This window comes from Solanum stenotomum, chromosome 9 (assembly GCF_019186545.1).
Source record: "Solanum stenotomum isolate F172 chromosome 9, ASM1918654v1, whole genome shotgun sequence".
Classification (NCBI taxonomy): Eukaryota; Viridiplantae; Streptophyta; class Magnoliopsida; order Solanales; family Solanaceae; genus Solanum; species Solanum stenotomum.
The window spans coordinates 23461327-23479756 of NC_064290.1; the positions used below are offsets into that span (position 1 = coordinate 23461327).

The window sequence follows — 18430 nt, forward strand, 5'->3', positions numbered from 1 at the left end:
GGACCCTTCTAGAAAATGGGATTTAGTATAGCAGGATCCTCTTGGACAATGGGATTTAGTGTAGCAGGACCCTCATGGACAATGAGACTTAGTATAGCAGAACCCTCCTGGACAATGAGACTTAGTATAGCAGGAACCTCCTGAACAAAGAGAATTAGTGTAGCAGGACCCTCCTGGACAATGAGAATTAGTGTAGAAGGCCCCTCCTAGACAATTAGACGTAGTATAGCAGGACCCTCATGTGCAATGGGACATGGTATAGCAAGACCCTCATGGACAATGAGACTTAGACTAACATAATTTAATTTAACCGGATCATCATGAAAAATGGAGTTGATTTAAACATTAATAAGCCATTTGAAGAATGCATCGCAACAAAGCTCAAGTCATTCAGAGTCTCCATTCAAAGCCAAGCACCATCTATTATTTTTCTCACAAAATTTTCTTTACTATAAACTGGGGCAAAATTTTGTGCTATTACTTTTGTTTGTTTTAGTTTCAGGAATCCACTTGTAGAATAAGGTCAATCCATATTTCAAGCTTAGCATCTTATCTCGAAAAGAGTCAACTTTCAAGCTCATTTGCAATTGAAGTAACATGAGCTCACCCTAAGAACAAGGTCAATATCCAAGTCCGAGTAGAAGGGCTTACCTGGTGAAAGGTGTTTACCTTCAAACTCACTCAAGATGATAATCAATATCTCACAACTCGAGAAGCATGAAGACTCAAGTCAAGATTCAAGAGAAGCTAATCAGATAGATCTTGTACTTGTAATTTTTTTTGTCTTTCATTTTTCATCTAAAAGAAAGAGCTGCAAACCGACGTCTCAATAGAACCCCACTTAACTTCCAACTCATTATTTCATCTCTTTGAACTACACGTGACATGATTTCCTTATAACCCGGGATATGTAGGTTGTCCAAAATAAAGACTCGGTCACATTTTTTTCCTTTCAAATAATAGTCCGGTCAAAAATTATCGCGTTGTCTACTTCTTTGTCTACAAACACTTTGTGTTTCCAATCAAAGAGGGGCAAACTGTAGACACGTAATTTTTTACCGAACTTAAGGTTTTAAACCATTTTTAGTGTTTAATTTTTTTTTAAAATTTAAATTAAATATTTTGATTTTTATCTTATTTTATTAAATTTATTATAAATGATTTGAAAATCACAAAAATTGAATCACATTTTAAGGTAAGTTTTTTTTTTCAATTGTATATAAAAAAGAAATGAAAAGTTACAAAATATATGTTTTGTTTCAAATTAGGATTAATAATAAGCTAGTATTTCTTAATTATAATTTCATATTAGCTATTTAATTATTCTTTTATTCTTATTAGTTCAAAACAATTAGCTAATATTTTTATTATTATAATTTGAAATTATATTTAATTAAAATAAATTAATCTTAACTACCCACTAATCCTAATGTCAATACTCACTCTCCTTACCCATTAACACTCCCCCCCCCCCCCCCCCCCCCCCCCCCCCCCCCCCCATTTTCTGCACTACAATACACATGTACTAATCCTATACACACACACTCACACGGACAGAATATGAGAAAAGAAAACAACAAATACACACCAAAAAATACAAGCTACAACACACATTAGCCAAAAACCCACTCAAACAATCAACAGTCAACGCAATAAGCAAGAACACAACAACACAAAAAGAACTTACCCATACTACAACCCACTCACGTAGAAGAGAAAAAAAAATACTCTCATTTTATTTTATTCTTCTTTCAAACAGTAAGCATATATTCACATATTTTCTTCCTTTCTTATCACTATTTTCACATAAACTAATACATATACCGCCACATATAGCCTATAAAAGATTTATGGATATTTTAATTGAAATTCGGTCAAGATTTTGCGATATTCAATTTTGTCTTATCTCTTTAATTTATTTATGGAATTTGATGTAATTAATTCTGTGATATTTTTTCTTATAGTTTTGCTTCATTCATAATTTGATTGAAATGAATATTGACATCTTGAGTTTATTTTGAGAGTTGAAATAAATTGCTCATATGATTAGGCATCTTCAGTTATATTTATGTTATTTCTAAAAGAAAAATCCTATTATATGTAAGAATTTTATATTTTGTTGTTTTTCAATTATGTAGTGCCCAAGCTACTATTTTTATGACATTGTTGTAGCTTAATGTTGATATCAATTGCCTATTTTAATTTACATATTTTTTGGATAAATGAATCATTGCCCAATAAACAAACAAATGAGTGATGTTATTGAACTTGAATTTACTTTATTTTGGGTTGGTTGAATCCTTTGATATGTGAAATAATTTAATTAAAATATCATTGATTAATATAATAATGGAACAAAAAGAGTAGTTGTCTTCAATTCACAAAAAATAAGAGTAATTTTTTTTAATATTATATGAGTTATAAGCACGTTAAAAATATTTGTTTCAATTAAGAATGTGGTTACACATTTATTTTTTTAAGACATCAAAAGAAACTTAAGAATGTGGTGGCGCATCTTGCCCAAATTATTTTAATAACTAACTTTTATTAATTTATATCAAGAGGTGTAAACAAAGATTATTAGGTGTGACACACTCAAGAGAATAAAACAGTTATGCTTCGAAGCTATTAAATATCAAAATCAAGAATGCAGTTACACATTCAGGTTGAGACCAAATAAAAGTTCAACAATAAAAGTGTGAATAAGTCATGGTATGAAATAATATATCCAAAAATATTTTAAAGTAAGTATAAGTTAATAACAACGATCGTGCTAGAATCACGGGACTCGAGGGATGCCTAATATCTCCCCCTCGGTCAATAGAATTTATTACCTGAATTTCTAGTTCGTAGACCAAAATAAAGAGTCATTCCTTTTGATTAGGGATTAAAAAGAAAAAGGTGACTTGAAACATCATAACTCAATTCCAAATGTCAACTCTGAAAAAATAAAATAATTTGTAATCAATACGATCACTTAAATTGGAAAAATACTCATTTTGCAGTCGAAAAGGGGGTGTGACATCTCGGATAAAAATCCTCGAAAAAAAAAGGGGCAATCATAACTTATTTAGATAGTGATTATTAATCTCACAACAAAATATTATGAACTTATGAGTGAAATAATAAATTAAGTGATTATAAATTTAAGGACAAATTACTTAATTACACTCCTTTACTTACTTTAATATCCATTTATCCCTACTTATTTCAAAATTTTCAAAAATCCCTTATTTACCTATGTATCCCGTGCACAACGCTATGTATCCCGCTATGTGGAATGTATCAAACGCTATGTATCCCGTGCACAACGCTATGTATTTCGCGCACAACGCTATGTATTTCGCTATGTGGAATGTATCAAACCTAATGTATCCCGTGCACAACGCTATGTATCGATTTTTGATAAATAGAAAACTAGAAGGGATAAGATGTTATTTAGTACTTATAATATGTGGTTCCTATAATTTATACTAAATTTAATCCCAGAGCAAACAGCCGGTTAACCTTTTCAACTTGTAACCTTTTTAGGTAAACAAACCCACACAAAATAGAGCCCTTCTTGCCAGAAATCTACGACTGTATTTCAGCAAATGGAATGTTGGGTACCATTGTTTCAGATATTCTTGAATTCCCCTTGTCCAGAAACCGAAGCATCTCTCTGGTTACAACAATCTTTCAACCAGCCTGAGGCCACCGCCATTTCAACGACCTCCTTCCTCTCACTGCTCACCAGACCCACCGAGATCACCATTACCGGTTCTACTTCTCCATCTCACACAAAACGGTAATATTGAATTCGCACTGCCTTATCTTTACTTCATTTTACCTTAATAGCTTAAAATTGAGGTATACTTGTAAATTGAAATTGAACATGGATGAATTGTTAGTTACATGATGTAAAATTTGGAGTTATGCTTGATTGGCAGGGTTGTGTGGATACAGACTCTACCAAATGCTGTTCAAGCTCGCATTTTGTCATTTCTTCTTTATGATTGCCAGAGATTTTGTGAAACAGACTTGTGTCAGCTTGCGGAAACTATGTTGAAGGAAGGGAAAGAGCTTGATTTTTGGGTTAAGCGGGCTGCACATCAGCTGCTTGACGTTGTGTCTAGGTCAACACATGAATGGTTGTCCTGTTTGAACTTGGATTCTGAAGAAGAACAAATGGAGGATGAGTTTAGGTCATTACCAGATTTCCTTAAGAAGGATGATGTCAATGACACTGATTTGATGCTTCCCTGGCTGCCTATATCACAGAAACAGTTCAACTTGGCAAGGCAATACAATAGTTGTGGTGAAAATGATGATCATATGACTGAATTTGAGGAGGATAAACGAGAAATTGTGGATGAAATCATTGAGGAGGTTGATGAAGAAGTGATTAAGGAGGTAGATGAATACTTGAACCCTCAAGTTGAGGAAATGGCTGAGCGTTTGAAAGACTCGTTGTTGTCTCTTCAGTCTACTGCTAAGGCTGTAGAATTGGCTGGGGAAATTCGGCAACTTTGTAAAGGAGGAGGTCAGTCTTTGGCTATTTTGGGTATCGTTGAACCTTGGAGAGCTGATGATGAGACAGCTGCAGTTTTGGTGTCCAATCTTCTAAATGGGAATGAAGATGAATTTGGTTGGCCCGGTCACATTCTTTGCTCTGTTATTCTTCCCAAGCTGTTGGTTTTGAAAGAACCAGCTTCTCGTGTATTACTAACGGCAACGTTAGAGTACTCTAAGGTTCATCAGAGAGCTTCAGAGTATGCGCTGCTATTGCCGATGATACTTAGAATGGATGGCATAAATAGCCCTATTTGTGATGTAATAACAAGGATAGTTAGAGAATCTTTGCACCCAGGCCGTGTTTCTTCCTTCTGCCAGAAACTTCTCAGTGACGAGGACAATCTGAAGAAATTTATCTGCCTTCCCTATCATCAATGCTTAATTGGCAATAAATTGGTATGGACAGAATCATTATTCAATTTGATGCAAAATATCCTAAATCATAACATTCATTTGACTCAGGACTCAGTTGATAGACTCATTCAGCATGCTTGGGAATCTGCTCACAGGTTTTCAAAGTCTTTGAAATTTGGAAACTTTTTATTATGTTTTGTCACCAAATGTTCTCCTATGTTGAAGTCCCAAAAGACCTTACTCATAGAAGCCACTCAGCATACTAATACTCTGGTGACCAAATCTGTGTTGTCAAAATTGTCTAGTTTGTAAGAGGCTCTATACCTTGCAAACCAAAGAGCTTTGTAAATACATTATTGTTCTTTAACTCAGACCATCTTTTTGGACCTAGTTTCCGTAGGAAGCTACTATGACAATTTCAAACAGGTTTGCTGGGGAATTATCCTGATTCTTAATACAGATGGTGTTTCTTAATAGTTTTTACTGAATCAGAATGCTGTGTTTGTGAATTGTATCTCTTCCCTGAGGGCCAGTGATGCATGGTTCAAAAGTTGGTGAATAATGGGCTCACTGCTGGACTCTTTCTTTCTAAAATATCAGGATTTTATCTGCAGCAGGATTCAAACCTGTGACATGCGCTGCTCCCACATTTCACCCTGTACTTGTTGATACTAAACCAAAGCTAATAGTAATTATCATGATATTAATACCCTTGTGTCATGCAATACAAGAGAAATGTTCTTTCTTGTATTGGGTTTGTGTGGATTAGAAAAACTTAGGATGGATGTTGAGCAATTTGGGTACATAAGGACATGTGAAAGTGTTTTAGAAACCCTTCATCTCTCTCTCTTCCATTCCCATTTTGTGTACCTTATTATATTTATTTGATAATGCGTTCCTTCAATTTTTTTCAGGAAGGTTTGGGTGTACATCAGTCTAAACATAAGTAATTTAAAATGGCCCTTATATTTGGGTCGGATGGTAAACTCCCTTCTACTTGTGATTTTGTCAATTGAACACTTGAACTCAATGAAACACAATATTTTAAACCCTTATCTCATTTGATCAGATATGTGTAATACAACCAAATACGCATGGAATCCGTGTCATTTTTTAATGACACAAATAATATTTTTTTTAAAAATGCTATTTTTTCTCTCATTGTACCTCCTTTCTCCATCCCCTTTCATTCTCTTCTGGTCACCCCCAATCCAAACCCACGCCCAACTCCCACCCTTTTCCATCTTCCTTACCTCAGAAACTTCCTTAAGCACAAAAATTCACCAACTGCCATAGCTTGAGACTTGGATGTTCTCATTTGGCAAATCTCTAAAAAAGATGAAATTCCTCCTCTTGACCCAATTGCTCTTGCATTATTTTTTGTATAACCCACTGCTTGCAAAGCTATGCATGAATTTTCCTTCCCCAGAACACTCCCAAATTCAAGAACCCTTTGAAGATTGTTGAGAATACACAAACCTTCAGCGATCATAACATGTTTTCTTGAAGCAACCGTGGAGATTTTAGCAATGGCGGTTACAGTTTTCTCCTTGATCTCCAGCGAAGAGCTAGAATCGAGTAAACAGACCAGCACCGGAACAATTCCTTGAGCTACAACAATCAATACATTCTTGTCATCTTGCTGTAACAACCCAAGCAATAAGTCCAACACTGAGTTCTTCTACTCAGTTGTCCCGATCCGTCCCGATCTGAAGATAAGTTATCAAATTCCTCGATTCAACCCGTATAGTCTTGTGATTTGAGCTTTCAGTTTTAGAGAGAAGTTTTCAATTTGAATCTTCAAACTAAAAGCTCAAATCATGTAACCCATTTTTTATTCGAAGACAAAAGAATCAGCCCAGAGAAGCATTCAAACAAAAAATGGATTTAAAATTTATTTCTTTTTGATTTCAAATAACCCATTTCTTATTTGAGCTTTCAATGAGAGAAATTTTCTTCTTCTTTCCAATTTGTATGTTTGTTGTGGGATGCTTGAAGAACAAGTAATTTCCTTTAAAATGGGGTGAGATTACAAAAAGAATGGTGGAAACCTATGGGTGGAGGCGACCTAATTTTTTTTCCTACAAGAAATGAGAAGAAGGGGTATTTCTACTTTTTCTTTTACATTTTTTTTCCTAATTATGTGTATTTTTAATGAAAAGCTATGTTGCTCGGACTCTTCATAAATGTCAGTGGGTGCGTGTCAGATTCTCCAAAAGTAGTGTATTTTTAGAGAATCCGACATAGATGCGGCATCGAAAGTGAAGAATCCGCACAACTTAGATGAAAAGTATCAATTCACGCTCTTAATCCGCATGTACATCACACATTTTTCCAACTCATCAATTTTATTGCCACATAAGTTTGGTCAATGGTCAGAGGTGTTTAAAATATTGTGTTTCATTGAGTTTAAGTGTTCAGTTGACAAAGTCATAAGTAGAAGGGTCCACTTTACAATCCAACCCAAGTATAAGGACCTACCAGACCATTTCGCCTTTAAAATATAAGGAGTTGGCAATGGGTCTTCAGGGGGGATTTGTCTTTTACTCTGCATATGGTGCTGTCTCACTCTTATTAGATAATCATATTCAGACTATACATATTATTCTTCATTGAAGATTGTTATCCTCACTGCGAAAGGTAGTCATCAATCAGCCACTACCAAGACATGCTCTGTGGATCAGTTAGTTTTTCTTTTATAGCTACAAACCAAAACATTGATCAACTTATTTTTCTTTTTCTCTATAAGAGTCATTGGTCTATGTATAACAGCTTTTCAAAGCAATCCTAACTTTAACCTTAAAACTTTTAGTGCAATCTTACATGGTAAAGGAAGCGTATATACATCAGCTTCTCTTGTACTTCAACAGAGAAAAAAGGGGAAAAGGTATCACTGAAATTATAAGTAACAGATACATAAACTTGGAAAGAATAATCCTTCTTTCTCAAGGTGAAGTCTTCAATGCCCATTGGCCAACGTTTTCGCAGACTCAAATCTAGGGCCTTTTTCAGCAAATTTGGTTTTGGAATAGAGATTCAGATAATCTTGAAAGCGGAGGTGACAGGGATACAAGAGCTTTGGCGCTGGAGAAATGATGGCCTCACCAGCAGGGTTGTAAAAGGTGGCAATGGAAAGTCTATTCCCATCCTTTTCAGCCATCACTCGGTGTCGAATACTCTTATACATCCCGTTGCTCAAAATTTCGATTTGATCACCGATGTTTACAAAAAGTCTGTTGTTCTTTGATGGTGGAATGTTCACCCAATGTCCATCTTTGAAGAATTCCAGACCCGGAACTTGTTCGTCTTGGAGTAAGAGAATGATACCACCAGCATCTGTGTGCTCGCGCAATCCCCTGACCAAATCAGGGCGAGGACATTGAGGATATATCGCTACTTTTGTTCCAACAGAAGGACCCTTGCTGCCTGAAAATGCTTCTTTGATGCAACTCTTCTCTAGGCCAAGGTTCTCACACATTAGTTCTGAAAGATTTTCTGCAAGTTCGATCAGCTGATCAATATAATCATCTACTGCTTTGCTGCACGCAACATACTTCAAATGTGAAATTCAATAATAATGAAATATTCTTAGTGCAGGACATCGGTAAGTTGTACGTCTGTGCTCATTAATTCTATCATATTTATTGAATTGTTGAAGCTTTATGCTGTGGTGTTGGTGACTTACCAAAGTTCCTTTGAGAGACCTTGAATCTCATAGATGCTGGAAGTTGGATGATGCCAAACAAAGAATGTGCTTTCCCAGTCTGTGTTGCTGATGTTTCCTTTCTTCTCTAAACTCATAGGTAGCTCTGATTCATAAAATCGCTTCTTCATGTTGGCTTCGTAGTGCTGATTCACGAGCTGCTTCACATTGTCCATCAAGTAAGTGTCAATTCCATGATTCTCTATCTGCATCAGTTTCTTATCAATATTAGCATCTTATCAAAAGTGCTTAGTACTACTTAAAAAACAGAATTATACATGAGTTCATTCATTACCATAAAAAAGCCCCATTTCTCACAAGCCTGATGGAGTAGTGACATGGTTGCACTTCTCTCCTCACCTTCAAGCTTACTGAAGTCGATAACCGGAATCTCCATCTTCTTCTGTTTTTTTTAAGTTCAGTATGAAGAAAAGGAAGGTAATTGCCGGACTATATATAGCCGTAGTAGTAGAATATTATTTACATGGTGGGACAATTTTATTTTTCTTTTTTTAAAAAAAGCAGTTAGATTTGAATATCAGGTAGTTGCAGTTGTAACTTAATTAATTACCTCTTTTGAAGGAGAAAGGATCGGAATAGTAGTGAGTCCAAATTCACTTCATATCAAGAGCCATGTGATTGGTTCTATTATTTTTATGTTTTGACAAATCTATAGTCAATTTATGTCTTACAAAGAGCAACATACAAAACACCCCTAAATTTGGTGCGATTTATTAGTTTATCTCTGAATTATTAGTTTAGCTTTGATATGTAGGTAAGAATTTTCCTGATAGAATGCTTACATGTCACATAAAAGTTCATTGCATGCATGTGTTTTTCTCTTTTCTATTATCCTTAATGAGTCAACTTGGACTTGTTTATGTTCTTTTGGTAACGTACGTTAGTTTGGTATTTCCTTATAAATTGCAATTCGTTGTTTTGAAGAAACCATGGGCAGTGGGTGATGGAAATATGAATAGTAATACTACATTCCAATGGGCGGTTGTGGTTTTAAAACTTATTCGATATGACTCGTTCAAACTAGCTCTGTCTTAATCATTTCTTTTTAGAGATAGATCGAGGCCACTTACAACATTATTTTTAACCAAAATCCTAAGTGAAATTCATCTTTGTTATTTGTTATTTTTAGTGTTTACCAAATGGTTGTCATTGCTTACATGTATGTTGGGATGTAATGTTGACATACTTTACTTGCCTATCTGTTCATTTGAAAATAGGAACGTCCTTGTTTTGTTTAAATCAGAAAAGATGGTTTTCTAGTCCTTCACAAACTGTTTTTCGCCTTTAAGTTGTTTTTACGAGAGATCTTTATTTTTACAATGAGAGATGTGAAAAGATTATTTTCTTCTATTCAATTTCTAAGAGGGCAAGAAATCTTATTTACTCACTACGTAAGGGGAAAATGAGAATGGTAAGATTAATTGTTTTCAAAGAGCAAGGACCCTTCGGGGTGGCCCAGTGGTTTGGGCTTGGGACTTTCATGTTGGAGGTCTCAAGTTCAAAACCCCTTGCCAGCGAAAGCAAGGGGTTTGTCTTCTGGGTCGAGCTCGTCACACCAGGCAAGCCTGGTGTGGGTTACCTCTCCTATGTGGTTTGCGAGCTATTGCATAGGAGCAGAGGTTTTACCCTGTGCGCACCCAAAGGGTAGCGGCTATGGGTTTTCCTTGTCATAAAAAAAAAAAGAGCAAGATATTTTTTTTTAGATTTAAAAAAGAAAGTGTATCAAACAAAACATGAAATGAAGGTGTGGCAATTTCTTACTTGGCGACGAGCTATAATTTTCTATATATGTTCGGAATGATTAGTTGAACGAACGGTTGTTTAGCATTTCAAATGCCCTACACGCACACACCATAGATATTAAATAGAAAAGGGTTATATTTGTCCTTATACTCTTACAAGTCACAAATAAGTCATATATGCCCTTCATTATACTTTAAAAATATATTTGTCATTTTTGTTTAATTTTAAAATCATATTTATCTTTGTATTAAAAAAGAGTCATATTTATTCCTTCGATGTTAAATCTTCATGTCCTTAATATATATGCCTTTTTATTCAACTTTGGATCATATTTATCCTTGTACTTTCAAAAAGGTCATATTTATGCTTACGAATTACGATGTTATATTCGCATGTCCTTAACATATTTGTCCTCTTCGTTCAAATTAGGGGTTATATTTACTTTTATACTCTAATAATCATATTTATTTCTATTGCGTTAAATTCTCATGGCTCACTTTAATTTTCCTATGTGGATCCTCTTGGACATATTTTTCCCTTAATTAATTTACTAACTTATTTAAACTCTTTTAGCTAGCGTTTGTCCCCAAGTTTTCAAGTATTTTTGTCAAATAATACTTGAGCCAAGTTTTTTCCAAGTTAATAGCCTGTGTTTGGCCCCAAGTTTTCCAAAAACATTTGACTATTTTAAAAAAATATGATTTATACACATAAGTTTTAAAAACTATTAAAAATATCCATAAATTTGTATTATCTATTTATAATGAATATGTTCTGTTAAAAATAACCATATAACATAATTGATAACAATCAACAACAACAAAATAACAATATATACAAGAGCAATACATTAATGCATATTCAAACTTGTCATTGATTCGGTTATAATTATAACAACCTCCGGAGGATGTAATAACAAACTATTCCTTTATATTTGACCTCTATATGAATATTCCATCAACTTGTGGAATTTTTGAGATGCCCTTTAAGGGAATTTAGTACCCTTTATATAGGCATGAACTAGAGTTTAGGGTTGAGTAGACTCCGAGAAGTTTAATTGAATCTGAACACACCTTCTAGAGTCCCAATTCGAATTGAACACGTTTTGTAGTCCACAAAATTTTAATGTCTACAACAATCTCCTCCCAACAAGCTTCTAGATGATTGAGAAGACGAAATAATATTGTTGCTTTGAGTTGATTGTTCGTCATCTTCATCAGTAACCATATCATCACGTTCATGTTCATTAAATATTTCATCATTGCTTTGATTTTCACGCAAAAAATTATGTAATACAGCACAAGCAACTACTATTTTCACTTGCATGTCTAATTCATAGTTGTTCATGCCTTGTCACAGTATTCTGAATCTACTTTACCACGCACCAAATGTTCTTTCAATTACATTACGCAAATAGGCATGTCCTTAGTTAAATAACTCTGTCATTCTTAGGTTCTCTTTCACTTCCCATATAGTCCTACAAATTATGTCGCATTCCTTTGTATGGAGCTAGAAATCGTTTCGTGTTCCGAAGATCAGCATCAACAACATAAGAGTTTTCTACAAAATTTTAAAAAACACAATTCAAATTATACTTTTGCTTTAATTTTTATTATTATTTTCCTTCTTTCTAAAAGACTATAAAAAATGAAATTCATAATTTACATACCATAACCATGTGGTGGATAAATATTAGTTCGATTCGGTTATAATTACAATCTATTAAAAATATAAAAGTTTGAGGTAATTTTTGAATTTCTTAAAGTTTCCAAATATTTTTCAAGTTTCCAAAAACTAATTTTTCTAATATTTGAGAACTTGGAATTCTTGGCAAAAAATTCACTAAGTTATGTGGTCAAACGCCAACGATTAAATGTTTCCCATGTTTTTCCTAAATCTTCCCAAATAAAACTTGGGGCCAACCGGGTCCTTACCACTAAAAAATTAAAACTCAACAATTTCATTGTTTATTTATGGCCGATATGATTTCACCAATCAAATCTTGTCAAAATTAAATCCAACTTCTTTTATTGTAATAGATAATTGTTGCTCCTACCCGTTTTATTTATTACATTGATTTTCTAAATAATAAAATTACACTTATTCCAAATAAAAGATAATTATCTCAAATTAAGAAACGTCGATCAATACTACATTCTCTCTAGATTTCTGCTTAGCAGAATACTCACGATCATTCGATCACTATGTTTCTACATAGTTCCTTTTCAGCTGCAAGCCATTTGTGCAGCAGATTATATTTATTGAATCACATCCAAATTTGTAATCGGGAAAATTATCATTTCATTAATTGATTCAAAGTTTATTTCCTATATATATATATATATATACTTGAATTTATCAATAGAAAATCATAGGAGAAAAAGTACAAAAATAAAATAAAATAAAATAATCCTATTGAGCACCTTTATCAGTTTACATGTAAATGGGCAAATTGATTCAATTGAAAAAAAAAAACTCATAAATCACATAAGAAAATAAAGGTGGGACATGAGGATTTAACGTTATATGGGTAAATATGATCTTTTTCTAGAGTATAAGGGTAGATATGACAAATTGTTTTGAAAAAACCGGACAATATATTAAGAAGACGAAGATTTAATGTTGTAAGGATAAATATGACCCTAAAATTGAATGAAAAGGGCAAATATATTGAAAAAGTATATCAAAGAGCAAATGTGACTTATTTGTGATAGTGCAAGGCCAAATATAGGGATGGTAATAAAGCAGGACAAGGGTTTAACAGGGCAAGATAGGACACTACTTAAATGGGGCGGGGTAGGACGGGGCGGGTCAAATCTAATATTTTTAAAACTTTAAAGGGGAACTTTCACATATAGCCACTCAAAAATAGTCTAATTACTCTCCATAGCTATAGTTTGATAATTACAATTTGTAGCTACATGTTATATGGAGGAGAGAGGCGAGTGAGACTGGGAGAGAGAGGAGAGAGGCGAGAGAGAGGGGCCAAAGAGTGGAGAAAGGTGAATTGTATATGTATATAGGTTAGATAATTGTATATTATACATATATATATATTTGTATATATGGCAAGAGAGATTGGGAGAGGGAGGAGAGAGGCGAGCGAGATTGGGAGAGGGAGGAGAGAGGCAAGAGAGAGAGGCCAGAGAGAGGTGAATTGTATATGTATATATGTTAGATAATTGTATATTATACATATGCAATTGTATATATAGCAAGCGAGATTGGGAGAGGGAGGAGAGATGCGAGCGAGATTGGGAGAGAGAGGAAAGAGGCGAGCTAGAGAGGGCAGAGAGTGGGAGAGAGGTGAATTGTATATGTATATAGGTTAGATAATTGTATATTATACATATGTATTTGTATATTCTGACGAATTATACATATACAAACATGACTAATTATACAAACTCGAAGTCAGCCTGCGTAATTAATGTATAATGTTAGTCGTGAGTGATAATTATAGCAAACTATAGCTATGATGAGTAATTAAGTAGTATAAATTTGCTTAACCGCGTAATTTTCCCAACTTTAAAAGGGCAGGGCAGGGATGAGTTGTGTTGGGCCATAAGGCCCATTATTTCAGCTGAGCTTTGGTTGATCCCAAAAGCAAAATGAAATAAGGGTAAATCACATAAATATGTTATATTAAAAAAATATTTACCATTTATGTCAATATAATTTTTTTTAACTAAATATAACAATTTTTTGAAATTAAGAAAGGAAAATGTACCGACGCTTGCCTCTTTCTCGGCCCTTTTTCCTCTTCCTCTTTATTTTTTAATTCTTCTTCTTCATCTTTCTTTCTCTATAATTATTATCTTCTGACTCTTCTTTTCTCTTTTTTTTTTTTTTAAATTTCTTCTTCTTCTTTCAAATTTTCATTTAAATAACAAATCAATTTTTCATATTTCATTATTTTTACCCAAAAAATACAACGAAAAAAGAAATGAAAAGATGAAAATTTGTACAAAATCATGTTTTCAAGCAGAAATTTCAAATCTCTAAAACTACAACAACAAGAGTTCACCATTGATGGTCATTATAAAGATTCAAATTTTGAATTCATTATTTGAATTTTACGAATTTGTGATTAGTTTGGATAGGATGTTCCTACAAATTATTGAAAATGTCGTATGGAATTTATATCTCAATTTCAAGAGGGTTTGATTAAGTTTATAATTGATTTTAGGAGAAATATTAGATTGAAACTCGAAAAAGTGAAGTTTATGAAATTGTATTGCAATTGTATTAAAGTTGTATTAGATATGTTTCATAATTGTATTAAAATTGAATTAAAATCATGAACAATACATTTATAATACATATTACAAACTTCATTCTTTTTAGTGATATCAACCAAAATAATTTAAGCAACACACTCTTAATACATTTATAATATAGGAACAATACATTTGTAATACATATTGCAATCTTTTTCTTAGTGGTACAAATCAAAATAATTTATAAGATATATATAATACATGTTTTATTCATGAATAGTACATTTATAATACATATTGCACGCTTCACTCCTTTGTTAGTGATACCAACAAGAATAATTTAGGTAATACGCTAATAATATCTTTTTAAGACATCCACATTACATTTTAATACATATTGCAACCGTCACTCATTTTCTTAGTGATAAATTAAAATAATTTATAAGACACATCTAATATAAGTTTTATTCATGAGCAATCCATTTATAATACATATTGCAACCATCACTCATTTTCTTAGTGATACAAATCAAATAATTTATAAGACACGTATAATATAAGGTTTATTCATGAACAATACATTTCTAATACATATTGCAAACTTTACTCTCTTCTTAGTGATACCAACCAAATGATTAATACATGCACACTACATTTTTAATACATATTGCAAACATCATTCATGTTCTTAGTGATACAAACCAAAATAATTTATAAGACACATATAATACATGTTTTACTTATGAATAATACAAGTTTAATTTAATCAATAGATTATTATCTTGTCTTTCGTTAGTTATGTTTTTTTATTTATTCTTAATTTTCTGTTCTAATTCAACTTTAATATTGTGTAATACACTTTTAATGCAAATTTAATTCATTTTGTAGTTTATTATTTGTTGTTATTAGATTACTTGTTTAATTCATTATTGATATAAGTTTAATTCACTCTATAGGTCATTGTCTGGTGTTTTCATTAGTTACATTTTTTATCCATGCTTAATTCTCTCTTCTAATTCAACTTTAATATTTGTGTAATACACTTTTAATTCAAGTTAATTCATTTTACAGTTTATTGGTTGATTTGTTATGATTAAATTACTTGTTTAATTCATTATTAATACAAGGTTTATTCAGTTTACAAATCACAGAATGCTCTTTCGTTTGCTACATTTTGCATGCATATTTAATTCACTTCTAATTCAACTTTAATATGTGTGTAATACATTTTTAATTCAAGTTTAATTCATTTGGCAGTTTATTAGGTTTCTTCATTTGTTACGATTAGATTACCTGTTTGCTCTTTAGTTTGGATAGGTTGTTCCTACAAATAATTGAAAATATCATTTGGAGTTTAATATCTCAATTTAAAGAGGATTTGGTTAAGTTTAGAATTGATTTTAGGAGAAATATTAGATTGAATTTCGAAAAGGATGAAGTTTACGAAACTATATCACGTTTGTATTAGATATGTTTCATAATTGTATTAAAATTGTATTAAAATCATGAATAATACATCCTACATTTATAATACATATTGCAAACTTCACTCCATTTTTAATGATATGAACTAAAGTAATTTAGGTAACACACTTATAATACATCACTCACGTTCTTAGTGATACAAACCAAAAATAATTTATAAGGCACATATAATACATGTTTTATTCATGAATAATATAAGTTTAATTCAGTTTATAGATCGTTGTCTTGTCTTTCGTTAGTTACGTTTTTCATTCATTCTTAATTATTTCTTCTAATTCAACTTTAATATTGTGTAATACAATTTTAAAGGAAGTTTAATTTATTTACTTGTTTAATATTAGTGTAATACAATTTTAATCAATTTTGCAATTTATTAGTTGATTTTTTACGTTTAATTACTTGTGAAATTCATTGTTATACAAATTCATTCCGTTTACAGATCATAGAATGCTCTTTCGTTTGCTACATTTTGCATTCATATTAATTCTCTTCTAATTCAACTTTAATATGTGTGGAACACATTTTTAATTCAAGTTTAATTCATTTTGCAATTTATTATGTCTCTTCATTTGTTACGATTAGATTACTTGTCTAATTAATTAATTATTAATAAAAATTTATTTAGTCTACGAATCATTGACTATATGAAAGAAAATAGAGAGAGAGAAAGGGGGAAAAAGCTAGAGGGAGAGGGAGAAAGTGCAACAAAAAGAAAAAAGAAAGAAAAAACAATAGAAAGAAAGCAAGAGAGAAAAAGCAGCAACAGAAAGAAAACAAGGGAAAAAGAATAATATGAAGAAAAAAGGGGAGAAAGAGCGAGAAAATAGATAAAAATTAAAAAGGCGAGAGAGAAAAAGGAGAAAGAGGCAAAAGAGAAAGACAAATCTAATAAAACATATAGTATTGTTACATATTGTTATAAATGGTAATAATTAAAGAGTATATTTAAAATAAGTAATTATTTTTTAAAAAGGATCCACTCAAGTAATTTTTCCATGAAATAATGCGGATTAACATTATTAATTGGTGACATTTTTTTTTGTTCTCCTCTTTCATTTTCATATTTAATTGAAAAATTTATAAATGACAATTATTAGACTAATATTTTCAAGTTATAGCAGTAGAATATAACTTTGAAGTTGTAACAATAAAAAATTTCAGGTTGTAACATCTATATATATATATAATAGGAGAAAAAAAATGCCTACATGTCAGCACCACAAAAAAAAGAGAATTTAAGAATTATTTAAATTTAAAATCTAAAAGTAAAAAACTAAAAATTGAAAACACTACAAAAATAATGAAAAATTCAACAGGCAGTTTTTACAGCTTTTTTTAAAAAAAAATAAAAAATTTATAGTTACCTTAATTGTATATATCTAGGAGAAGAAAAGATGACACATGTCAAAAGAAAATAAAAAAAGAAAAGAAGATTAAAATTTTTAAAAGAAAAAGATTACGAAAACTGTAAATAAGGATAAATTTGCAATTCAAATTTACGTGAAACTTTAACTGCCATTTTTGAATAATTAAATAATTCAAAAAAATTTTATCAAAGAAAAAAAAGTTACTATTTCAATTTTTTTAAAAAAATTAAATGTATAAAACGGATGGAAAAAAAAGGTACTTATCTATCTATATATATTACTATATTTATTATCTATAAAAAAATTACTATTTTGTTTTTATAAAGATTTTAAAGTAATTTTTACAATTAAACTTTTTTATTCAAAGAAAAAAGTTACTGTTTCAGTTTTTTTTTTTTTTTAAAAATAAATGTATAAAACGGATGAACAAAAAAAGTACTTATCTATCTATATATATTACAATATTTATATATAAAAAAAACTAACCTACCAACATGATAAGTATTGTTTTAAAGTTTAAATTGAAATCAGTTATTTTGCTGTATTTTGCCTCCTCCTTTGTAGCAAATACACGTACATGCCTCCCTTTAAATAGCATAAAAAAATAAAATATTATATCAACAGAAAAATTGTAGGCAATAAATCCACATTATTTAAAATTTGAAATCAATTATAACTGCTCAATACAGTTTTAAATTTCATCATTATAGAAAAATTATTTTATATATATATATATATATATATATATATATATATATATATATTTCCTGTAGATCTTTTACACAACAAAGAAGTAGTAGGAATATTTGTAGGTTAAATTCACCTAAGAACAAATCATGAATTCAGTTAGTATATGCTACGGAAAGAGAATTGACCGTTAACCATTCTTCAAATTCTTGATCATTTATTTCACATACAATTTGGTAAAGTATATGTACATCGATTGATATTTTTCATGCTTGAAGTGTTTGCACATGTATTAT

General features: G+C 31.4%; 3 protein-coding genes across 3 annotated transcripts; 1 reads left to right on the forward strand and 2 right to left on the reverse strand.

Annotated features, from left to right (window-relative positions):
- Positions 1 to 3536: 3536 nt before the first annotated feature.
- On the forward strand, positions 3537 to 5396 carry LOC125877166 (uncharacterized). Its single transcript, XM_049558503.1, has 2 exons — positions 3537 to 3787; positions 3930 to 5396. Exons 1-2 carry the CDS (start codon positions 3594 to 3596, stop codon positions 5218 to 5220), a joined length of 1485 nt encoding a protein of 494 aa, XP_049414460.1. The 5' UTR covers positions 3537 to 3593; the 3' UTR covers positions 5221 to 5396.
- Positions 5397 to 6157: 761 nt separating this feature from the next.
- On the reverse strand, positions 6158 to 7663 carry LOC125877381 (uncharacterized). The gene is made up of 2 exons (XM_049558691.1): positions 7619 to 7663; positions 6158 to 6550 (listed from the first exon to the last, which is right to left on the reverse strand). Exons 1-2 carry the CDS (start codon positions 7661 to 7663, stop codon positions 6158 to 6160), a joined length of 438 nt encoding a protein of 145 aa, XP_049414648.1.
- Positions 7664 to 7681: 18 nt separating this feature from the next.
- Positions 7682 to 9054, reverse strand: LOC125877168 (1-aminocyclopropane-1-carboxylate oxidase 1). Its single transcript, XM_049558506.1, has 3 exons — positions 8907 to 9054; positions 8594 to 8817; positions 7682 to 8447 (listed from the first exon to the last, which is right to left on the reverse strand). The coding sequence occupies exons 1-3, from the start codon at positions 9006 to 9008 to the stop codon at positions 7868 to 7870; spliced, it is 906 nt and encodes a 301-aa protein (XP_049414463.1). The 5' UTR covers positions 9009 to 9054; the 3' UTR covers positions 7682 to 7867.
- Positions 9055 to 18430: the final 9376 nt, after the last annotated feature.